The sequence below is a fragment of the Semicossyphus pulcher genome, unplaced genomic scaffold (assembly GCF_022749685.1).
Source record: "Semicossyphus pulcher isolate SPU_LCO1_2020_fin unplaced genomic scaffold, fSemPul1.0.p SCAF_6, whole genome shotgun sequence".
NCBI lineage: Eukaryota > Metazoa > Chordata > Actinopteri > Labriformes > Labridae > Semicossyphus > Semicossyphus pulcher.
In genome coordinates this window covers 17,433,674-17,459,194 of record NW_027211737.1, presented here as the reverse complement: position 1 = coordinate 17,459,194, position 25,521 = coordinate 17,433,674, and the positions used below count along the sequence as shown (strand labels likewise).

Sequence of the window (25,521 nt, the reverse complement as noted above, 5' to 3'; positions counted from 1 at the left end):
AATGAAAAGCTTTTATTCAGATATAACAAGAACAAGAGAAAGATTGAGAGTGAAGTGCAAATGTTGCGTCCGAGTCATAAACAGTAAATACATAAATAGAGCGTCAGAAATAGTGACAGTTCATCCTGATATTCCATTTTGCATGTTGAGAAAATCCTGAAAAACAAATGAAAATTGAATTACAAGTCTGTTTCTATAACAGATTAATAATCAGAGGTCATGAAGGTGAAACAAAAAAGTAAAAAAAAACTAATCACTAAACCGTGTCCATGACATCAGCTTTAGTTACCTTCAGGCAGCTGAGTGTAGGTGGGCCGTTTGTCTGTGGTTTCCCTCTTTGATGCTCTCTGTGTTTAATGTACTCACGAGCGAGTGAGTCAGCATCGTCCTGACTGAGAAACAGTTCAAAACAATCTGACATCAACAATCAACATTTCTCATTTGGAAAGTTCAGTTTTTCTGTTTGAGTAATAATTGTCCGTAGACACGAGGTTGTGGTAAGCAGTGACAACAGACTGGAGGAGCTGAACCATAGCAAGTTTTCGGGTTGGGCATTATGACAATATATATTGTCAAGGCGATATGAAAATGTCTATCGTACCTGTTTTTCTATATCGTCTCTAACGTGATGTCACAAAACCAGCGGCTGAATTGCTTTATGGCAATTTTGACAGTGCTTTACGTTCTAATCCTTGCACGTGGGAGTGAACCTGGAGTGAACCGAAGAGGGAGGCACTGTTTGTTAATAAGGACATTAACGAGCAGAAAAGGACTCAGCCCAGAGTCAGTACTTTTTCTTTGTCAAATATTTATTTCACACATGATTTTCCAGTAGGCTTTAACATGTAGTTATTTCATGAAGACTAATTATTTGTTAAATTACCTGAAAAGCATGCTATATCGTGACATAGGGTTTTGGCCATATCGCCCAGCCCTAGCAAGAGTAATGAATTTCAAGCCCTGTAAATGCTAAAAAGAGAAAAGTCTGCGATGTGGGATTACATTGTTTAATTCTGGACCCACTTTAAAAAACAAGAAACTCGAGCACATGGAGTAGTCAGACGCACGGTGAGATCGCTCTCCCAGACAAACCGCAATTTACACCCAAACTAACTTAAAATTCAGTATTGTTTGATAAAAAAGATAGATGGATTGGGGAAGAACACTTAGAAGCCAAAAAGCCGACGAAAGAGAGCCTACAAAACAGAAAAACACGACGACAGCCAGAGACAGCAGCGGCAAAGCGGATCAGGTCGGCATGGCGCCTGTAGACATAATTAAGGCGATTAACGATCTTAAAACTGATCTAAAAGGCGATAACAATACTCTGCGACAAGAAATCGCTCAGTACGCAATCTATCGGGCCGAGTGGAAGAAGCAGAGTCCAGGGTGGAGAGAGTCGAGAGTTGGGCGACTGAAACGACCGAGGCCCTGAGCTCCTGTCTGAAACAGCAAAAAGCCCTGCAACTCAAATTAAACGATCTAGAGTCACGCTCCAGACGCAATAATATCCGCATCTTTGGAGTGGCAGAAGGCGAAGAGAGAGAAGACTCGGTGCCAGAGTTTGTCGAGGCGCTCATCCGGAGCAAGCTGCGCACATAGATCCGGTGCTCGGAGACCCGCTCCGGATAAACTTCGGAGAGCATTCATAATCAATTTCCAGGAATTCGCAACCAAAGAACGGGTTTTAAAGGAGGCGTGGGAAAAAACCAAGAAGGAAAGGATCCAGCTGAATAATAAGACCCTTTATTTTGATCATGACTACACTGCTGAGGTGGTCAAGAAACGCAAAGAATACAACGGGATCAAAAAGGCTCTGAAAGTGAAAGGAGTTCGATTCCAAACACCATATGTAAACATGCGCATCCACTGGGAGACGGGAGCCCGACTTTACAACAGCGCGGAGGAGGCGAGAGTGGAGCTGAGGAGACCCGGAATCACAGTGGAGGAGCCGACGCCGGCCGAGGGGGAGACAGACTGGGGAGCACGTCTGGGAGAGCTGCTGGGGTCGTGGCGGAAGGTAACGGGACATCGCGAGGCAGAGGACGAAGTCACCCGGAGAGCGCGGAACAAACTTCAGAGTTTCCACAGTGATCACGGTACAGCTCAGAGATGATCCCCAGCGCAAGGGAGGTAAAACCATCACAGGCTGGTAAGATTACTGCCACTACGAGACTGGAATACAATAATTGAGCTGGACCAATATCAGGCTTTATACAGGCTTTATTGTCAATAAATGTCTGGGAGTGACGACTTAATGTTCAAATGACTTACGTTGGACTTTACGATGGTAGGGTTAGTGTTTTCATATGGCCTAGCCATCCTATGCATAGGGCCCTATCTCAGTCATAGGATCTACCCTCGACCCACCAACGGGGTCTTGGTGAGGAGTTACTTCCTCCCAGTTTGGAGGTCTGTTCTTTACTATGTTCAGTTGACTTTGTTCTGTCTTTGTTTTTGTTCTACTGTGTTATTTGGGGGACAACACTATTACAAAGCCATTCACATTTTTTTATATTTGAGTGATAATGTCACATAATTTGAAAATAGCTTCTCTGAATGTCAACGGCTTAAGTAACCCGGTCAAGAGGAGTAGGGTGCTAGCGAAAATGAGGAAAGATAAATCCCAAGTAATATTTCTACAAGAGACACACATGTCAAAACCGGAACACGAGAAACTAAAAAAGTTTGGGTACTCCAACACTTATTACAGTTCATGTAAACATAGTAGAAAGAGAGGGGTTGTGATAATGATATCTAATTCATTAAACTTTGACCTGATTAAAGAAAAAAGAGATGATGACGGTAGATATATAATAATCAAGGGCAGGATGGACAATGTCCTGGTCACTTTTGTAAATGTCTATGCTCCTCCCGAGAGGGACAGATCTTTTTTCAAAAGATTATTCGACCTGATTACATCTGAGAGTGAGGGAATCCTTATCTGTTCAGGAGATTGGAATACAATTTTGAACCACCAACTAGACACAACAAGCACGAGCAGGCATGGACCCACAAAATCAAAAGACCTAAACATTCTGATAAGAGAGGCAGGCTTATTTGATGTGTGGAGAAGTGTCCATACAAGGGATAGGGAATTCACCCATTACTCAGCCACATACAAAGTCCACTCTAGGTTGGATTTTTTCCTGATGAATACTATAGATAGACACAGGGTGCATGAGCGCACAATCGGAACAGCAGACATATCTGACCACAGCATTGTTTATCTAAATATCCATTTAAACAGCAAGCCAAGGAATGCCCTATGGAGGCTGAATATTGGACTTTTAAACAATAAATCAGCAGTGGAAGAAATTAAAAAAGAAATTAGTGTATGTATAAATGATAATAAGGATGACCAGGTCGACCCAACTATTATTTGGGACACGGTCAAAGCAGTTATGCGAGGGAAGCTAATATCACGAACAGCTTATCTCAGGAAAATCTGTAGATCAAAATATGATCATTTAGAGAAGGAATTGGAAAAATTAGAGAAACAACGACCCAAAAATGACAATAAAGATACAATAGGGAATCAGATTAAAGATATAAGGGAACAAATAGAAAACTTAATTAACGATGAAACAGAAAATAATTGAGATTCATAAAGCAAACCTTTTATGAATCAGGCCCAAGGGCGACACGAATATTAGCGAGGCGTCTTCGGACGCAACAAATAACAAATTCAATCCACAAAATCAGAGACCCTTTATCAAACACATTAAAATATGATCCAGAAGAAATTCATAGAATCTTTAAAAACTACTATGAGACCTTATATTCACAGCCTGAGAAGGTTGACGAAGATAAAATAAAACAATTCCTGATTTCACTGGACCTCCCCTCAATAGGCTCAGAGCAAAATAGATATTTGACCGCTCCTATTACAAAAGACGAATTAGATAAAGCCATAGGCAGACTGGCGACTAATAAGAGTCCTGGGAGCGACGGCTATCCAAATGAATGGTACAAGAAATTTAAAGAAGTGCTTGCCCCGGTATTATTGGAATCTTTTAATTGGACGCTTGAGAAGGCTATAGCCCCACCATCCTGGAGGGACGCTGTCATATCTGTCATTCCCAAAGAGGGGAAAAATAAAGAATACTGCGAGTCATATCGCCCAATATCGATTCTGAATGTAGATTACAAATTGTTCACATCCATTATCACTAAAAGACTGGAGTGTTTTCTGCCTGACCTGATACACGAAGACCAGACAGGCTTTGTAAAAGGACGTCAAACACAGGATAACATCAGGCGCACTCTTCATATTATAGACCATGTCAATAAACACCATACAAGCGCTGCCCTGATCAGCGTAGACGCTGAAAAAGCATTTGATAGGGTCAGCTGGGATTTTTTGTATAAAGTACTAGAGAGGATGGGATTCATTAAATGCATAAAGGCATTGTATACTGACCCATCAGCCAGAGTTAAAATTAATGGGCACCTGACAGACACTTTTAAACTGTACAGAGGGACACGACAGGGTTGTTGTGCCAGCCCCGCCCTCTTCGCGATTTTTATCGAGCCACTTGCTCAAATAATTAGACAAGAAGTCGAGTTGACAGGAATCACGATAGCAAGAGATGAACACTAGATAGGTCTATTTGCTGACGATATAATTACCTTTCTTCAGGACCCAGATACAACGTTTATTAAATTAGTAAAGATAATGGAAGAATTTGGATTGATGTCGGGCTACAAGTTGAATATGTCAAAAACTCAGGTTTTAACTTTTAATTACAAGCCAAATAAAGAAATCAGGAAGAGATATAATTTAAATTGGACTACTAAGTCATTAAAATATCTAGGAGTGATAATAACTCAAGAATTCAACAGAATTTATGAGACAAACTACAAACTAATAAACGATAAAATTCAAAGAGATGTGGCAAAGTGGTCAACATTAGTAATGGATTTCAGCTCAAGAGTCGAGGTGGTCAAGATGAACCTCTTGCCTAGGTTGTTATATCTTTTTCTATCACTCCCAGTTACCAGATTCACAATTCTCAGCATGGGACAGGCTAATATCCAGGTTCATCTGGGGGGGAGCCAGGCCTAGGATAAGACTCAAGACCCCTCAGCTAGACAAAGAAAATGGAGGATTGGCTTTGCCAAATTTGAGAGAATACTACTATGCTGCACAGTTAAGATACATAGTATATTGGTGCTCTCCGAGTTATCAAGCCAGATGGAAGGACATTGAGATGAGCCTGGGCCGGGCTCCTCCACAGTCAAGGTTAAGTGGAAAAGAACATATGGATCTTAAGGGTGAAAACTCGATTATGAGAGAAACATTTGAAATATGGTATGATGTGGTTAAAAAATATAAGTTAACAGGGGACTGTAAGCTGTTGATTTGGCCTTCTCACACCTGAGAACCACACAGGTTCAGACCAGGAACGTTAGACAAGACCTTTGAAAAGTGGAGAGACAAAGGAATAACAGCTACATGTACACTTGTAGATAAGCAACATTTCAAATCATTTAGACAACTTGAAAATGAGTTTGGACTGGAAAATGGAGATTTATACAGATATCTTCAATTAAGACACTTTTATGAGACAGAAATTAAGAAGGAAATCTCACTGGAAGGGAATGAGGTGGTTGAGGTGTTGACAGGTGCATACAAGCAAACTCCTTCAAGAATTGTCTCTGTACTGTACAAGGGTTTATTGAAGCAACAGGGAAGAAATACAGTGTATATAAAAGTGAAATGGGAAAAATAATTTAATATTGAGTTGTCTGGGAGTGATTGGCAGTCCATGTTTAAGACCCAACATACATCAACTAGCTCTAAAAGATGGAGGGAGTTTGGTTGGAAAAATTTAACACATTTTTTTATTACACCAAAAATGAACAATTAGGACAACAACAATACTGTTGGAGACAATGTGGGCAACTGAATGCCAACCACTCTCATATATTTTGGTCATGTATGAAAATACGGTCATTTTGGGAGGGGATTCTGAGAGCCATGGGTGAAATTTTTGGATATAATATTCCTGATGACCCCCGGTATGTATATCTAGGACTGACACCAGATGATGTATTAGGTAAAGAAGACATATACCTGTTTAAGATCCTATCTCTGGCGGCTAAGAAAGCCATTACAAGAAGTTGGCTGAGAGCTGACCCACCTGGACTGAGCCACTGGCTGGACATTGTGGAAGAAATTCGATCAATGGAACAAATGACCTACAGCTTACGAATCAAAACAGAGCTATATGCTGTAAGATGGTCAAAATGGCATCTCTATGTGGCAAAGTAGTGTTTACCCCCCTTGTATTTTTGTGTTTTTGTATTGATTGGAAAAAATAAAGTTTAAAAAAACCCCAAAAAAAACCAAAACAAGAAACTCACCAGTTCTGGCTGATCAGGAAGTCCACCAAGTCCTTCACCTGGTCAGGTTGACCCTTGGACACAACGAGCTGCTTCAGATGCTTGAAGTGTTTGGTCTTCAACAGTTTCTGCTGCTGTCCATTTTGACTGATGAAACTTATTACAGTGTCTCTGATCTGAGGAAACGTGAGGGTACGAATGTTAAGTTATTTCATGTAACAAAAAACTAAATGGTGGGAAAAACACGGTAAGAAATTATCCTCTTTCTGTTTATGACAGTAGCCCACAATTATCTTCACACTTTTAAACAACACCTTTAAAACCTTTTAGCGATTTTACCCTCTGGGGATCAGTCAAGTACCATCTTCACATTTTCACACCATCTTCAATGTGGTTTCCTGTTTTTAGGTTTACTAGTGCTGTGAAATGTATTTATATGTTGCTACCAAACATTCACTTACAGGAAATGTTACAACTTTAGGGCACATTATATGTGCGATAAGGCGATTTTATATGCGTGTGCTCGCTGATGAAATGTTGCTGCTGAAACATTATAAATAGCTGTGATAGTTAAAGTTGCAATCAAGAAGCTGACGTTTTAGTGAAAAAAATCCAACTGTGACAGATACATTTTTCAAGTTCAGCTCATACCTGTGAGGGGATTCCAGCCAATTCCCCCGTGTTCATAAGCTCTTCCACCTGCTCGAGGACGGCGACGGGGTTACAGACTGACAGAAAGCCCTGCAAACGACAAAAAGACACTGACACTCACAACATTGCCATATTAATTATGGTCTAAAAGATACAGTTGTCTGTATTGAAATGTTCCAGTCACCTTGATCTGCTGAGCCTTTTTATTGGCACAGGGGATGAGAAGCAGAGTTCCCAGGGAAAAGGCTGGCAGACTGAACTGTGCAAAGCGATTTGCAATTCCTATCAGGTCTAGATTCAACAGGAAAGGGCACCTTGGAATAAAAATGAAGACAATATGACTTATTATGCTCATCTTCAGGTAAATCACATCTGGATGCATGAAACATGGACTATTTTTTTTTATTTTTGAGTCATTTCAAGATTACTTTAAGCTTCTAAATATTGTTCATAATAAACCAAATAACCATCCATGCATGTACTAAATGTTGTGACTATATGAGCAAGCCATGACATTTCTACATGTTCTCATGGTGGTAAATGGCTTGGACATGGGTAAAGCGTACTTAAGGAGGAGAACAAAGGTCCTGTAGAGCGTAGCCTGTTGATCAGGACTCAGAGGAACAGAAGCTGTTGACAAGAAAACAGAACAGACAGTCAGGAGCATTCAGGAGGCACACTGAATAATGCAAACATGTAAATCAAATGGTTGAAAATTGCTTTCTATATACATGTAAAGGAAGCCTAAATGTAAATATTGCAACAAGGTTTCAAGCGTCTGTGAATTCACAGTATTGCTTTAGTGGATGCATTCAGTACAAGGGGACATATACTGTGAACCACAATACAGCCGGCAAGAAATCAGATGCTCCATTGGAATCATATGTCACTTTCTGGCCTTTATAAAACTAAATTATTAAAAAGATAAAAGCTGAAAACGGATGGACTTTAACAATAACCAGCATATCATTGTACAGTAAAGATCAGTCTGCCAACAGACACATAAATCTATACTGTTATAGACTACCTGAGACGAAAGGTGCCAGGATCATACTCCTCCAGGTCCTGGAGAAACTAGCAATCTGAAGGAAAAAAAAAAAGTTAATTGGAGGCATTAATTTCTGATGGGACGTCCGGTGGGCTCTCATTCTATGTATCTATGGTTAGATTTTGGACGCAAACATATTGCTACCACATATTTTTCAACAATGAAGAAATGTATCACATAAACTTTGGAACCATATCAGGGTTTTCCCTAACATACAGACTCTTTGCCGCAGCGCCTAACAGTTTTTGCAGAGTGCCCAAAAAAAATGATCCTAAAAAGGCAAACAACGGTAAGCGTTCTCTGGGCCGACAAAAAACAAAACAAAACTGAGAGGTGGCTTGATCTCATACAGAAAAGTAACCAGGCAACAAGAATGACGTAAACAAAAAAAAAAAGAAAAAAAAAGATACAAAACCCATTGTGACATTACCTCCCACAGAGCAGGCACAGCCACAACTGCCTCTAGCACCCTCTGGAGGTGGCTGATCTGAGGGGGAAAACATACATGTACAGATTATTTCATAATGACTTTTTGATAGGTGTTTTTTCCCCCTGGTACACATCCCCTCACCAAGTTGAAGCCCAGCAGCTTCTGAAGCAAACTGTTCCACAGCTGAGCGTCGTACACCTGATACTCCAAGCACAGGTCTGCCACCAACCGCACCGCCTGAAAGGACAAAGGGTGTGTCAGTTCTCTGCATGTTTGGAACATTTCTGACATAGTGACGCTCCAATAAAGCAATTAGCTGGGATAGTTTACATGTTTTTAGTTAGACTGTACCTGTGGCTCATGACTGTGGTTCTTCCACAGCCCTTTGACCAAGCCCTCTTTGGGACTATTGAGGAAAGACCGCACTGTGTAAGGGATGTTCAATGCCTCCAGTTGAGAGACAAAGATGTAGCACTTCAGGTAATATCTGCAGAGGAATATAAAATACAGAAGCATTAAAGTCAATTAACTTCACAATAAGTTACTAAACTTTTAGTGTGAAACAGATTTCCTGGCTCTTACTGAATTTTGGTTCGGGGGATCTGCAGCTGAGCCTCCAGAGTGGCTGCATCAGCGAGGCGGACAAGACAGAGCAGTGCACGAGTCCGATGGCAGAAGGTCAGACGAGGCCCAGAGGTGCTGAGGGGCTACAGGAAGATATCCAAAGACTGACATAAGCAACTTACTGTGGAAGATGTTTATAATATTGACTCACTGCACTTTGTGGCTCACCCAGGTTTCTTCAGAGAGGATGGGGCTAAGAAGACGAACAGCATCATCCATGGAGCAGGACTGCAGCATGTACACCAGCCTGAGAGCATCAAATACACAAGACAAAAACGTCTTTGCCCAATCTAATAATACAGTGATTATCAACAGTGAAATGCACATTTCAAACTGATACTATACAGAACGTACAATTACTGCAGAAAGTAACAGTGATGTCTCTACCTCATTAAGTCTGGGTCGTCCTCGATGTTGCTGTAACATTCATAATTACCAATATCCTTTAAAAAGGAGAAATAATTTGTCAAATTCTACTCAATGGACTGTGTCTCCAAAAAAAAGACAACATAAGCAGATAAATCAGAGATGTACAGAAAATGTGATTAGCTCGTTAGGTCACAAACCTTGGTAACAGCAGGGCCCGTTTTGCAGATCCACTTTTCCAGCAACATGTTACGAATTTTCAGGAGATCCACGCTGTTGATGTTGGCTATTTCTTTAACCACAGCGTGTATATCTGCTCAGAGGCAAATGATCCAATTAAAATTATTCAACATTGTTGGTGACTTGCTCTCAGCATATTAAGCTATTTAAAGGAGCATTTCGCCCCTGGCAAAAGCCACTGTCAGCCAAAGCTGGTGTTCTCTGTAATCAACAGAAGCAATAATATTTGAAATTGGCGCCATAGCTGTGGAGAAAGTTGGACAATCAGCTCGTGGTTTCGCCCATTCTACATTCCTACAACACCCAGTGTGCATTCTGCCCCTCCCTTTGAAAGGAACGACCCAGCGAGAGACGCTGGAGTGAAATACTACCATTTTCCAGTCAAGGACATTGATCGCTGCAGGCAATGGCTCAAAGCAAAATACGACGAGAATATACCGGTGGATCGTCTAAAAAATCTTCGGGTCTGCAGTCTACATTTCAAACCTGACGATTATGAACTAGACATGACATCGGAGGCGGGCGTCCTAGATTGAGGAAGTGTAGTTTAGCGAGCTCCCTGGCCTCCGCCAGATGACGCGTTTTATGTAGTCTGGCGGAGGTCTTCCAGGGCCCATTGGAGAGGCAGATAGCATCCTCCAAAGGCATAGAGCGAAATTTCATTTTGTTTCTACCATAATGGCATTAGCTCCTCATAATAGCATGATAGGACTGAGGCTCAAAATCTGAAAATGTAAGCAAGATCAATTTAATGTCATAAAAATCAGTGTAAAACACATGGAAGTTAAAACACAGTGAAATCCTGTAGCCTTCTTTGATACATATTATGCTGCAGAAAATAAAAGCCACATTCCTTCTAATGTCAACCACAGACTGCGGTGTCAAAGTGCGCTCACCAGGAAACGTTTGACCTCCTGTGTCTCTGTAATGCTGCTCTACACTGCTGTGCTCATACAGGGCCACTATGAGTCTGGATGGCAGCCCGGTCAGTTTCAGATGCTCTGGGCTGTTCAGCTGGCTGGTGATCAAGGTGTTCTCAGTAGCCGAGCGCTGAAACTGCAGCTTCAGCTTGGACAGAAAGGTCTCCCCTCTGGTCCTCGCTGCCTCCTGTTCACAAACAAAACCAAAACAGTTTAAGAAAAAATAACCAGATAAAGTTTTGAGAAACTTGTCCTGTGTCACTTTTTCAGGTGAAAATCAAATACTGACCTCAAGGTTTGGATCTTTCAGCCAGGCATCTCCAAGAGACAAGCAGAACCTAAGTGACTGAGTCTTCTCGTAGCCTGTAGAGAGGAGGGACAGTTCAGTACAGAAACACAAACACAAAGCTTCAGTGCTTTGGTAGGGTGTAATCTTCAGGTCAGACCTGCTGGCAGCTCCTGGGTGATCTTGTGGGCGGTGGCAGCAGCCCACTCCGGGCTCTGGATGCAGTGGATGTACTTCATCATGGTCTTAGCTACTTTGAAAGTCTCCTTATTGTAGCCGTGACCCTGACCCTTTTTCCTCTGCTCTAAGAGTAAAGGCTTCATCTTCTTCTCAAACACATGGTTCGCTGCCGACATGTTTAACTTGTCCAGGCTCACCTAGAAAGAGGTAGAAAGGTTTGACTAACCTACATAACAGTTTAAAGGTATATTTATCATTTGTGTGACATATGGAGCCACGCTGCTTTCAGATGAGTGTGCGTTACCTTCATCAGTTTGCTAATCAGAAGAAGTGTAGGGAAGGTCTCCTCGCTAAGCTCAGGAGCTAAACACATGAAACACATCTCAATAACTGCTAATAACATATGAAATTATTTATAATTAAACTACAGATTTTGCCAACTGAAGCTTCAGAAAAAAGTCCTAGATTTCAAACACAGTTACAAATGTTCAAAGTCTTATCCGTCACCTCGACTGCAGTCAGACTTACAGGTGGTGAAACATACATGGAACAAGTTCAGAGTAAGACTTACACCCACAGGCAACCGGTTCAGATCTCAAGCATGAAAATAAACTGCAGTAGCTGACTAACCGATAATCTTCCAGTAATGTTTGGTCTGCATGAGCAGGTGGAAGGGCAGCCTGCTGTTGGACAGGGAGTTTGGCAGCAGGCTGTTTTCCAGAAGATATGTGTTTTCCACGTCTGAAGGAGGAGCAACTCGCCTGTAGGACTTCAGGTGCTGAAGGAGGCCCATTGCCTGCAGATTAAGAGGTAGTGGTTGTTTATCTGCACAACACATCTATCAGACAAGGAACCCGTTTGATTTCAAATGTACCACTGTGATATTGTTTTACCTGACTAACAGAAAAGCTTGTCACGTTCTCGTCCGCAGCCTGAATGATCTTCAGCACCACTTCAATTCTCTCGTAGTTGTAAGGGCTGAGCTGAATGATGTGAGGTGAACAGCAGAATCTTAATTTAGTTTGGGACAGAAACACCAAACCAATTTACAGTTCAGAGGTAAAGAGAGACTGCTTTTGAATCAGTTTACATTGCACGACTAAACCAGATAACAGCTTTTTTTTCATTCAAAAGCTACACTTTAAAAGCAGGTTTATATAGTTGTTACATTATATTAAGAATTCTCATCAACTAAGACAACTAAAATAATCTTATTCTATCAGAAAATTTCCCTTATCCCTTATATCAATAGTAACTTCACAAACATTAATACAAATATCTTCCTCTCCTGGTTTGATGTTCACACAAACCTTGAAGACGGCAGCACAGAGACTGTCGGTGAGCTCGCTCGTGCTGTGTAACATTGGGATAATCTGCAGGACTCGCTCAAGTGCGTCTGCATGACACAGAGGCTGCATCTCTTCCTGGCCCGGGTAACCGGCACCGTCCTCATCCTCCTGTAGCAGCAGTAAGGTGGTAATGTACTGGTTGATCACACCGTCACGGTCTAGCTCAAAGGTGCTGCAGATGGAGGGAGAAGTTCACGTTATATTTCAAACTTATTTATATCTCATAATTTGCATTGGTTTCACATTTTTGGGTGTTTATTGTTCACAGTGAAAAAGTGAAAACTGCATAATTCCGTGTTTTTCCAGAGTTACATTTTTAAAAAGGTCGCCTCTGAAATGGGGCGTTCAGAACAGCTGCAGGTGTCTATGTAGAACCTTGCTTTGGCTGAAACCGTCCAATCGTCATTCACCATCACTCACCTCAGGCTGCCTTCATGCACTAGCTTGTAGTCAAGTCGTTGTCAATATTACAACTTGCCGATTTTAGGCCGAATAACCGATCCTAGAGCAGCCATGTTTTCTACAACTTGGAGTGACAGTGCAGTGTGGCCGCTCCCCCATGTTGTATCACACATGTGGGGGAGGGGCTACGTGGCCACTCCAAATACTGTCAGCCAATCATGGCTAAGGTCTGACCTTTGAGCGGCAAAACAGCTTGTTGGTTTCAGGAGGAAGGAGAGGCTCCAAAAAAATAATTAAATTAAAATGTGTATACAATTTTTAAAAAGGAAACAAACTTTACCAACGTGATTCAAAAACACATTAGAATAAGAGAAAATTGATTGCATAGCTGAAACATGTCCGCTTTAAAGAAAGGAGGATTTGACAATGAGAGTGAGCAGCTGACCTGCAGTACTGGAGGATAATATCTGGTGTGATCTTCCTGTTTTTCACCATATCTGGGATCAGACTTCTCTTCATCTCAGGCCGCTGACGGAAAACTGGCTGGATCGATATCTGGAGCAGCGGAGAGCGCAAAGATGGTAAATGGGGCCATCCGTCAAAAGTCAGTCACTTCAACATGTTTTCAATAATTCAACTACATTCAAACACTCTGACCTCAGCCCTTTTCTTCGTACGTGTTTATACTTATATGACAGACAGTGATCGATGTAAGGTCCAAAATGTAAAATTTACAGACAGACATCTGTGAAGAATAATGTGAATATAAATATGAAATTCTTTCCATCCACATACCTCCAGTTTGCCGAGCTTGATGCCCCACTCAGCGTCAGTGATGACAGAGAGAAACTTCTCTTGTTCCTCTGCCTCATCGTACAAACAGCAGAGATTCGCCCCAATCCTGGCCACGGCCTGAAATTAGCAAGACACAGTCACTGAGTAGTTTTGCTGAATGTAGCATGAACAGAGGTGTTTATAAACACATGAGACTTTGTAATCTCCTTCATTTCCGACAAACTACTTTATATATTCTCATGGCTGATCTCAAAGTGGCTATGACTCCAAGCAAGACTCAACAGCCTCAAAAGCTGACCCTGATACACAGTTTAGGACACCTTTTCTTTACATTATCAGAATAAAATAATAGGTGAATAATAACAGTGATCATATTGCCTACCAAGATTTTGTCATAGTTTTGCCAGGTGTTGTCAATAACCTTCCACAGTATCTTGAAGACCTCTGCTTTTGAGAGGAGCGTACAGAGTCCAATAGCCAAATCGCAATCGACCACCCTCCAGTTGAACACCTGCAGTCCATAGAAAATAGAGAAAGAGTATACAAATATCCTAATAGTGCATTATTGCCTCTGCAACCCCCTTGATGTCAAACTCACCTTGTTCAAGAGAGCCACAGCAACCGCATTCAGAGACGAAGAAGTTGTCTTCCGAAGACTATTCAGGCATATATTGTACTGCTTAAGCTCTTGGGTGTCGTAAAGCTGAAAAAACAGTTCACAGTGAAGTTAAAGTAGCTAACCCTATAATTATACAATAGTTCCATGGCAGTGGCACTGAACGCACCACTTGATATGTTACAGCTAGGGATGCACGATATTGGATTTTTTGCCGATATCCGATATGCTGATATTTTACAACTCATTTAGCCGATTACCGATATCGATATTTTTTTCCCGCACACCTAATTGCAGAGATCATCAACTCTCTTCTGTATTGGAATTAGCGTACAGTATAATGGTGATACTCTTATCACATTTGTTACAACGGTCGGGGTGACGGGTCTTGAGATGGTTAATCAAGTTTGTAGTGTTGAAAGACTTTGCCTTGGCTCCTCCTCGCATCACCGAAGCTGAGCAGTCATTGCAAATAGCAGTTTTGCTGTCTATTTCAGACACTTTGAAAAACTTCCACACCACAGACATTTTGGCTTCTAACTCTCTCATGCTGCAGGTAGACACGTGACGTCATCACGCTGCGCCGCGCAGGTCTTCTTCGCGCCGGGGACATTGCGCCGAGGTCAGGCATTTAATCAAGTATGCAGCAGCCCATTATTTTATCGGTTAACTATATCGGCATTTTGGCCGATATCCGATAGTTCATTTTTAAGCCAATATCGGCCGATACCGATAACGTGCCGATAATATCGTGCATCCCTAGTTACAGCCGTACCTGTACACTGAGCTTTACGTCCATAACATTAGAGGTGACGTGCTGCAGGCAGCTGCCATATGAGTTGACCAGCACTCTGAGGGCCAGCTCCAGCTGACTGCACTCCTGTAACATCTGTAACATGTTGGCCAGGGGACCCAGGAGGGGCCGCAGGTAGTTTGAACCTGCATGTGGACCGGGAAAAACACAAGGTCAACTTTTAAGAGAACAACTTCTAGATGAGAAAGTGAAATATAAAACAGACTTACCGTCTTCAAATGAGCAGTGTGAGAGACAGGAGCAGTCCAGTGGGTACAGTTTGGTATCTGCAAGATTGGAAATATTAATCATATCAGCTGCTGAAACCGAACTGAAGACTGCCTGAAGTGATAAAATTATAGATTACACGTTGAATGGATGATCAATTTGGACGTCTTACCCCAAGAAATAGGCAGCAAGCAGTTGGTAATTTCATATTGGACTGGAAGCACAGACACTGGGTCCAGAACAATGCAGTCTTCATTAAAGACATCCTGAAAACTCTGAGAATATGGATCTTTTTCTGCCTCCAAGGTCAAATCCTGTGACGTTACATCATCAAAAAATATTAATGATAAGCATTTGGTTAACTTTCACAACAAAGAGGTGGCATTTAATTAAAAAAAAACAACCTGCAAGTACAACCCAGAGCAAAATAAACTTACTAAGTGTTATATAAAGGAAAAAGAAAGGTACTGACCTTGGCTATAAAGCCATAGTTGTCTGATAACTGACACTGATGATAAACATCCATAGCTATCCGTGTGCACTTGCAAAGCTCCAGACAGTCCAGAAGCAGATCTGTAACAGTTATTATAATATCAACTTCAGGGATAAAGAGCAGCCACTCTAGCTCAGGGTCTCTCATGTGAACTGTTTAGCTAAGATGCTTCTTCTACTGTTGCAAACAAGGTGTATTTTTGTTCACTGTAAATGACCAAAGTTTGAGGATTGATAAAATGTTGTTAGAGATCATTTATGTTTAAACGTGTTCTTTACCAGAGTGGCACAAAGTGATGGCCTGGCACGCCAGATCGTGAATAACTGCTGGCAGGTCCATGTCCTCAGGAAGCACCATGGGCACATCTGCCTCCAGCATCTGGCACAATGTCTTGGCAGCAGTGAACAAAACCTTCCCTGTGCTGGTGTTGTAGTGGTGTTCATACAGCTCACTGAAGACATGGAGAAAGAACAAAGAAAAGGGCTGGAATGAAAAAAATTAACAATTAATCAAGAGTTTAATAAGAACACAGTGGTGGGAAAAATCCCCAGCGAGCTCCATCAGTCTGCCCCCCTTTGGATTCATTCAGTATCCACAGACACACACCTGAGGATCTTGAGGGCCTTGTCCACTTTGCCCACTCGCAAAGCTCGCAGGGCCAAGTCAGACCAGAGCTCGGGTTCGGTGCGCTGCAGCTGCCTCCCCAGACGACGTAAGCCAGCCTCTGTGGAGATGGTCTTGGTTTTGCCATCGGGATCATTAGCCACAACTGGAGTTGCCGTGGTCTTCCCCTTTGATGCACAGCGGCCCCGCGTGTTTTCATAGGCTGTGATGTGGTGCTCCTGGATCTGTTTTTGGATGTTTGGATCCTCATAGTTGGACGGGGTGAAGAAAACATCAAAGTCCTCCTGAAGAAACACACAAATGGATTTAGGGTTAAAAGCTGGAAGAACACTTTCAAATGTGTTTTAAATATGAAACTCACCTGTAGGTGGGCGATCGTCTTGAACATAATGAGGTTGTTTTCACACTCCATGCTTTTAAGAGCATCATCTGCAGAGGAAATGAAACCTGGCATCACTCTTTGATGTTCATTTCTTTCTCAGCCTCTGTCTGTCAGCTTAGTTAAGTGAAGTAAATAAGACCCCAGCAGGATGTTTGCTGACAGGGAAACTGTGGTACCCTTTAGTCTCTCTATTGTGAAGTAAAGTACTTACGCTTTTGAATTATGAGCAGGTATTTCAGAGCCTCCACCATCACCTGAGCTATGACCATCTGGTGTTTCTTGTGCTATTGAAGACAGGCCGAGAGAAAGTTAAGATATACAAGATGCTGGAATGAATGAATGGTATAAGGTGCCCGGCAAGAACAAGCTCTAAAACTTAAAACCGACTTTAAATGCAACACCCCCCTCTCCTCACCTCATCAGATATGTGCCGTTTGTCCTCCAGCTGCAGCCGAGCCCAGGATGTGAGACGCTCGATCACACACTCTGCTTCGGCAGAGGAAAGCTTCTTCAGGACAGTCATGCAGTCCTCAGTCTGAGGGCGGTATAAAAGACTTCCTATCAATAGGTCATAGACATTGAAAGAAACATCTGCAGATTTTAAGGTTAAAAGCACACCTTGCCGAGGCCAATCAGCTGAATGAGATATAAGTAATTAATCTGGGAGGTTGGAAGTTTGTACGCTTCAGCTAATGTCAGGGAGTCTCCTAAGGACATTGGCAAGTCTTGCTTGAGGATGTATCTTATCAGCATCTGTGGAAGACATGCAGTATATGATTGAGAGTCCAAATTAAGGAATTGCAGAGTCATATGTCACATAATGAATCAAATCCAAATCACCATCACTTGAGTGCTGTTGGAAAGGTTGAAGTTGCGGATCCCATAGCCTCTGAGAAGTTTCCTGATCTCCATCAGACGGTAGCTCTCTTTCAGAAGCTCTTGTCTGATGAAAACATAAGTCAGAAGAGAGTAGTAGAGAAACTACCATCACATGTATTTAAGTATAAAGAACTTAAAGTTAAGACATTGTTAACGTACTTTGGTCCATCCATCTCTAGGTACTGCTGAACCAGTTTTTCCACCACGTTACTCCAGGGCACTACAGCTTTCTGCATGATCTCCAGCACAGCGTCCACCATCAGCTGAGAGGACATACAACAGCTTTCTTGGATCTTGGTACAAAGTCTTTTAAACAACCTTCTTGGCTTTTGTGCTACTGTTATTACTGGTTTTCATGCAAAATATTGTTCTCATAAAGCTTAAGCATGGTGTGAACTCTAAGTGTAATGTTGTCAGAAACTTACATCAGTATCAGTCATGCAGCCAAGCACTGCCACTGCTTTGGCCTCCCATCCTGTGAAAAGTGTCGTGGTCTGAGAGCTGCAGCGCTCCAGAAGATCCTGGAGAAGATCAGATTGAGAAGCTTCATCTTCATCAGGCATTTAAAGTTTGTTCCCAGTGGGGTTAGCAGTGGTGGTGTTTTACCTTGATATACTGTAGAAGCAGCTCATCAAAAGGGATCTCGTGCTCTTCAGCGTACGGCAGGATGCTGCTCTCCACTGTGGCTGCGATCAGCTCTGGAGCCGGCACTTTGTCCAGCATGAAGAATGCAACACTCCGTACACTGCCCTGTGAAATTCAATTCAAACTCATTCAATTTCTGATAAAAACAATGTCCCCACACACATATAAGGCAGACAAAGCATCAAGATTAGCTTATAATATAATGTAATTTAAAGCAACACCACCAATAAAGCAAAACATTTTCTTTAATTTCTTTTTTTCCCTTTTAACCTCCCCTGCATGATTCCAAACTTTGCATTTAACACGTACTATAATATTTGTTATCTTGTTGGAGAAATCAGAAGCTTGTTCAAAGCTGTAATGTATTTACAATAGGTCATTGATTGGAGACGAACCTTCTCAAAGACTGAAAGTGAAAGTCTGCAGTTGTATTTCCGGTGTAGATCCAGGAGCTGACGGAGGTTGGACACCAGGGACATGAGGTTCTCCACTTCTTTTGCACCATAATTATCATCCTTAAAATATGAAAACACGTTATATTTTTGTAGTTCTCTGACAAATCAAATGCTCTGCTAAAATGAAAAAATATCTTGTATCTGTGACTGTCAACGGATGAGCTGTGCTTTTCTCTCTTTATTTGGGGGGCTGGCTTTGACATATTTCCAGTTGGATACTTTCTGAATCTAGCTTGCTTATTTCACTAAAGTTGCCTTCACCAGCTTTAAGTTTGAAGGCCCAGAGGTGAATCACAAAAGTATAAACATTCTTTCAGAGAAAAAACGTAAAATGTGGCCGACTTACAGATTTCATCCAGGTCCATAGAGAGGGCACACCGAGCATTGCCAAGTCCAACCCGTTGTGTGGCCAAGAAGCCTGAAACAAGATTTGAGATTTTTAATTATTGGTTTAACTATTCTGTCTTTTATACGACTAAATGAAATAGCGGTTCAAAAATGTGGAGATTGAGATGTTTAAGAAGTTATATGAAAAAGAAATGGCCGTTGCTTTTCCAGCTTGCAGGACTTTATTCAAGTCATTAATCATCACAAGTGTTCATCTCTGCTTCCTTGTGTTGCATGAATCCAAAGCCCTGGTTTTACTTGATTTAAGCGTTTGTGGTTTCTCTACCTTTTCTGTTAACTCCAGATTTCTTGCCCTCTGTTCCAGCCATCTTGCCAGGATTTTCTATGGGCACATAAAGACAGAACATTTACAATCAAAAACAAAGCTCCATGTGGAGATGATTACAGTATTTCAGGCTAAGGAGAATGCATCCTACCTGTCCTGTTGGAAGCACTCTTCTGACAAAAGGGACAAAAACTGTCCTGAACCAAGGACAGAGGTCTTGAGACGGCAGGTCCTCTGGGATGGCACCGAGCACAGCTTCAAGCTTTCCCTCATTGAACTCTGCTGCAATCTGTCCCTGTCACAAAACACAACAGTGAACAACCTACCATGTTAGGCTTTGTTTCTGCATTGTTTGTGATGAGCCTTAAATAAACTATATGCAAGTACATTTCTACACTAAGTTACGGATGTATGACAAACGTCTGTGTTTACTTTGGTGAGTGAATGAAGCTGATCTTTACCTCATATCTGAGCCAAAGGAGTTGTGCACCCTTCATGTCTCCTTCTCTTAGGTGGGTCAGAATGTCTCCTAAGTCGTCAGTGCTATTCAGAAACTCAATCCAGGCGATGCCACTATGGATTATAGATAACAAAACTAAAAATCACACACAAGTGTACACAACATACAGCTCAATGCTGAAAATGCACATGGAAACACAGGGGACTGCTTAGACTTTAAATTTACTTGAAGTGTTCTGGGCCGTGCAGGCTGCAGAAGGTCGCCAGCCTGGCCAAAGCCTCTTGGATCTGTAGCGAGGAGTATCGTGTGGCCGCGTGGTTAAGCATCTTCTCTGCCGTCTCAAAGGTCGGCCACGGAGCCTTGAGGCAGTACTCCACCACATAATGCTCATCCTAGGAAACAATGTTCTTTTAACCTTTAACAATTTTAAATTTCTATGACTACCTAACAAAGATATTTCAGACTAAATAATATTTTTTTTTAAAACTGACCGTGATCTTCATCAGGTTGGTCTTGGCCTCATCCACAAGTTCAGACCACACATCCTGCCCATAGCCACCCACTGATGCAGAGGCCAGCTGCTCCAGCACAAAGTCAAGCTTCACCTTGTAAACAAGCTGAAAAAAAGGATGATTGTAAGTTGTATATATCTACACCAGCTCCTTTTTCATTCTAAAGTAACAGAACTATTTCCGAAGTCTTATTTGCACATCACAACCCCTTTTATTCCGCTGTCCACTGAGGCAGACAGACAGACAGTCAGACAGACACTTACCTCTAAATCCAACTCAAATGTGATTGCAAACTTTTCAGCCTCTTCAAACATGTGTTTGTGAAGAAGTCTGCTAAGTCTGGGAATTAGAGAGAAGTCAAGTTAGTGAAAGTATAGTAACAACCTTTAGACCACAGTTAACATGGAAATACATCCGAGTATGTAGAGGTACCTGTTCTCAGGCAAGGCCTCTGTGAAGCATCTGACCACAACAGAAGAAATCGGCTCTCCTCGACTACTTGTTGAAGAACAAGGGAAAAAAAGACCAATTTATATTTTAATGAATTCATCATATTCTACTGACTGAACATCTTAGTAATATAAAACATCTTACCTTTCCGGGTTCTCACAAATGCCTTCAACCAAATAAATGGTATCCTGAAATCAGAGGACAAAATGGTTTACTGAAATGTGAAGAAATATCTAAATTTAGCACAACATAAAATCCTTATAACAAAGTAGTAAGTGTTGATTGTTTACCATGTTAATTTTTGTCTGCACAAGACAGGAGACTGAGGAGACATCCAGAGAGTAGCAAACAGTCATGGATGGCAGAAATCGTATTTGCAGGGAGTTGATCTGAAAAATTAAAAACCAGCATATTTAGTTTTAAACTTTAGAATCACTGATAATTGTTTCTTCAAAAGGAGCTAACTGCTACCTTAGACTTAGACTTAGACTTAGACTCAACTTTATTGATCCCTTTGGGATGACTCCCTCTGGGAAATTCAGTCTCCAGCAGCTTATACAGTACAATACAATAGGAAAGAATCAGCACACAGAGGGTAAAAAATAAAGATCAAAATATATATATCTATCGATATATATATATATATATAAAAAAGTACAAAATTAGATAACAAAATATATAAAATATACACTCTTAGAAAATGTACAAGTAAACAGTGGGTAATAGTTCAATTAAACTAAATTAGGTTATTGCACTGTGGTATTAGGTTATTGCACTGTGGTGAGAGATTATTGCACATTGACAGATTTTTATTGCACATATGACCCTTTGAGAAATAAATAAATATTACTATTGAATAAAGGAGGATAACTACTATTAACTTTGTGAGGTGAATTAGTGGCTACCGCTTGTGAGAGAGTCTGTCCCTGTTACCTCCTCCCCCTAAGTGAGGAGTTGTACAGCCTGATGGCATGAGGGACAAAGGAGTTCTTCAGTACCTGACTGTTGTCTTGCTTTGTCAGTGTAATCATCTTCATGCTGCCTTTGTCTTGGCTGCGAAACAAACAGATTTATTTGCACTTTTAACATTACTTAATCAAAGCACTTCCCCCTGTATAATCACAGGTACAGTATGTTATAACACATGGATACATACGCCATCATGGAGGCAGAGCCACACTCTGTGGTGAGTTCAAAGTCGTGAATGGCCAGATCCGGCCAGCAGTGAATCATGATGAGGAAGTGTAGATCCCAAAGACTCAGGGTGTCCTGGGACAGAAGAAAGACCCAAAGAGATTTTTTAAATAAGACTCAAAACTTTAACATTGAACCTAATGGGATGTAACATCGAACAGTTTCATGTGATACCATCTCACCTCAGTGTCGAGAATATACAAGAGATTATCCACCACCACCATCTTCCTCACACCTTTAACAGAAATATAAGGACAAAATAAGTTATAATAATAACTCTACTGTTACAGGCTCTTAAACGTTTTAATTGTTCACACTGTGTTTATATTTCTTATACCGTCTCTTTTGCCCAATACAGTGTTTATTCAAAATTTTTGAGCCCATGTGCTCATCTCTTATAGTCTCAAAAAGTTTAATGATAAATATTGAGAGGACAACAATAATTCTTAAAAAAGGCACATTAATAATGTGTGGCTTTATATTGTACATGAAGCAAGAGCATACCTGGAATTAAGCTATCGCTGACAGAGTGAGCGAGGCACATCTTGGCCTGATGAGGGTCCATCATCCAGTGAGTCAGAACATTTTCTTTATCCCCCTGTGAAGACAATGATGTACCAAGTTAAATCAACAAAAATTGTAATGCTTAACATAAGGACTAGCTAACATTTCCAGGAGAGGTGCTATTTCAATGCATACATGTGAATTAAATCTCAATACTGTTTTGAGGAATAATTGTCAACAACTTTTAAAACGATTCCCTTTGCAAGAATCTACACACAAGTACTGTACATGAATAGTTGACTTATAATACATATATCAATTTCCTGCTTTGTGATGCCTTAGTAACCTTTGTGATAGCATAGTTACATTCACATGTACACAATGTATCACAGCAACTGGTGGTAAAGAAATGAACAAAACTGCTCTTGCAGACACGGACCCCGATCATTAAGTGGATTTCATGGCCCAGGCTGAACATCACAGCTGTACTGCAGCCCTCGTCGTGGTAATCCCTGGTTGAGCAGAAGTCTATCTTGATGTGAGACTGGAGCTGAATGTGCAGAGACATTGGATTTAAAATTCTGCAGTTAAAAAAAATGGTTTTACTACTGAAAGAACGCAGTGTCAACTAACCTCTTTCAAAGATCCCAGATCCATTTTTTCAATGGCTGTGATGAAGACATAAAACTAATTGTTTAATTTGGTCAACAAAACGCAGACAACAAAACTCAAAAGTCTCCTGCTCGTTATGTTAGAATACCTGTCTCTATCTTAGCCAGTGCAAGGTTTGTAATATGGAAAAACCCATCCTTTATGAGAAGGAACACGTGGTACATCCCTGATGAGAGAAAAAATATAGTTAAACCACAGAAACACATCATTTCAGAGGAGTTAAAAAAAAAATGATCCAAAAAAATGATCAAATTCTTAAATCCTTTATGTTCCAGTGCACATCACACCTTCATTTCAAAAAATATATCAAATAGAAAGTTTACCTGTGGATTCCTTGTCTTCCTCTATGAGGAGATAGCGGTATGTTTTCTCATCTCCACTGGATGATTTCTCTACCAGCGCCTGAAAAACCCAGAAGACACCTTATATAATGTACATACATGAAACACATCATACAACCAAACCAGGATAAGTGCAACTGGGGACATCAACTACTGTATGTCATCCCAGGTGTTGTAGTTGAAATCAGACAGGCAGCATATAACAATTCATTGCTAGGCAGGGAATGATTATATCAAATGTAACCCTAAACGAGTAAGGTTATATTTGTTATTTAACACTCATACCCTGGTGAGAAGGATCTTCTTATGTGGAACATAGATCAAATGAAGGTTCCCATTTCTTTCACAGACCACCAAAAACTGTCCTTCCAGGCATACGTCAATGGCATCCACATCCGTTTCTGAAACATATGGTGTGTGACATAACCTTAACAATATCCACAAACTGATTTTGTTTGGACAAGGTTAAGCAGCAGTAGCAAAACGGCAGTCATCAGTTACTATGACATCAGTGTGAAGATGAAAGAATAGGTATAAAGGAGAGATACTCACCAAAGTGAAGAAGCAGCAGGATGGTCTGATAGCTCTGATCAAACAGGATAACCGTCTTGTCAGCAACAACAATGCTCCAGTTTGAACCACTGGAGGAGGAGAGACTGGGATCTAGCTGCACCTGAGAGAACCAGCATTTCCATCCAATCACAAATCAGTACTTTTACTAGTATTCACAACTTATAATTGTATTATTGAAAAAAGGGGGAGGGTAAAATGGGGGTCCAGAAGTCTCTGTTCGTGATATGTAAATATTGACAATCATTACCTCATTGGCAGTGGAGATTTTGACCAGTGTATCCACCTGATACAAGCCGCTGCCATTTTCTTCCTTTGACACACCTCCGAAACGGACTGTGTTAGTGTCTTCGTTGGTCAGAAGTTCAACGTCGCTCCACATCGCCATTTCAAGGAGCTGATTGACGTGGAAGAATGTGACGGTTAGCTTAAATGATCTTATAGCTAATTTGGTTGCAAGTAAACTTAACCTTAATGTTATGATAACGCTAATGCTATTAATACAGCCGAGAGTTGAGAGACTAATAAGATAAACTGCGAATATATATGAACAATGGCAAACTGGCAGATTACAATGAAAATAACAGTGATAGTTGATAGTTACTCACCAGTATAGAGAAATATTCAGAGAGCTAACATAACAACACTGCGAACTAACATGACAGCTTTAGAATTTGGCGGGTTCTTCTTCTTCTTTATTGTTTCATGACCGTTGTAAAACAACGTTGCGGTACAATACCGCCGCCCAGTGGTATGGAGTGTAGCTCGGGAGTCTAATACAGTACTTTGACTATTTTTCATACTTTATAAAATTAAAGAATTATAATAAAAATATATATTTACATTCTGTTTATCAATGTAGTTATCTTTAAACATTGAAAAAAAAAAATATGCAGCAATTTGTTTTTTGAGGGTTGCTGCCTCATTTATACAGTTTATGGTTGCTGCGGAGGCAAAAGAAAAGTTATGTCCCTGAGTTTTGCCTTCAGGACACCTTCCATCTCACGCAACGTTCAAACCATGCCTCTTTCGGCAGGATAGCAGAAGTATTTAGTGCTTGTCCTATTTCATATCTCCAAATTTTTCGGCTTGTTAACTAAACCTAACCATTAATTGCCAAAGCCTGTTTGAAGGAAATTTTGCCTGACAGGCTAGTTATGGAGCAAATCTTCAAACGACCACACACATAGGGGCGGGGCAGTGCAGGCATGTCCGAGGAGCCATGACAAGTTGCCAGGTTGGATACTTTTCTGTTTAATTGCGTGGTTTAATCAAGGTCTAATGCTGAATGTACAACTGTTGCATAATAATAGAGCACTTTTTACTTCAATATGTCAGTAATTATATATGTTTAGGATTAGAGTAAAGTGAAGGAAATCGTCTGCATCTCA

The 25,521-nt window shown here is 41.0% G+C and overlaps 1 protein-coding gene across 1 annotated transcript; it reads right to left on the bottom strand.

Moving 5' to 3' along the window:
* Window positions 1-7: 7 nt before the first annotated feature.
* On the bottom strand, window positions 8-24,784 carry kntc1 (kinetochore associated 1). Its single transcript, XM_069682910.1, has 62 exons — window positions 24,739-24,784; window positions 24,381-24,527; window positions 24,113-24,233; window positions 23,846-23,961; window positions 23,543-23,621; window positions 23,308-23,385; window positions 23,181-23,215; window positions 22,987-23,097; window positions 22,548-22,641; window positions 22,226-22,278; window positions 22,006-22,118; window positions 21,848-21,902; window positions 21,140-21,238; window positions 20,994-21,037; window positions 20,832-20,894; window positions 20,663-20,738; window positions 20,379-20,504; window positions 20,113-20,279; window positions 19,889-20,000; window positions 19,579-19,722; window positions 19,428-19,484; window positions 19,101-19,172; window positions 18,695-18,814; window positions 18,261-18,404; window positions 18,080-18,175; window positions 17,814-17,917; window positions 17,616-17,718; window positions 17,394-17,528; window positions 17,191-17,310; window positions 16,987-17,059; window positions 16,755-16,822; window positions 16,376-16,677; window positions 16,048-16,220; window positions 15,749-15,849; window positions 15,449-15,590; window positions 15,279-15,335; window positions 15,031-15,194; window positions 14,238-14,342; window positions 14,022-14,150; window positions 13,640-13,756; window positions 13,290-13,399; window positions 12,404-12,614; window positions 11,987-12,076; window positions 11,724-11,889; window positions 11,398-11,456; window positions 11,074-11,290; window positions 10,917-10,990; window positions 10,604-10,814; window positions 9,668-9,780; window positions 9,489-9,544; window positions 9,270-9,348; window positions 9,060-9,184; window positions 8,829-8,964; window positions 8,619-8,714; window positions 8,478-8,534; window positions 8,027-8,081; window positions 7,566-7,629; window positions 7,184-7,313; window positions 7,000-7,089; window positions 6,370-6,524; window positions 290-392; window positions 8-156 (listed from the first exon to the last, which is right to left on the bottom strand). Exons 2-62 carry the CDS (start codon window positions 24,516-24,518, stop codon window positions 121-123), a joined length of 6,639 nt encoding a protein of 2,212 aa, XP_069539011.1. The 5' UTR covers window positions 24,519-24,527; window positions 24,739-24,784; the 3' UTR covers window positions 8-120.
* Between the last annotated feature and the right edge of the window lie 737 nt (window positions 24,785-25,521).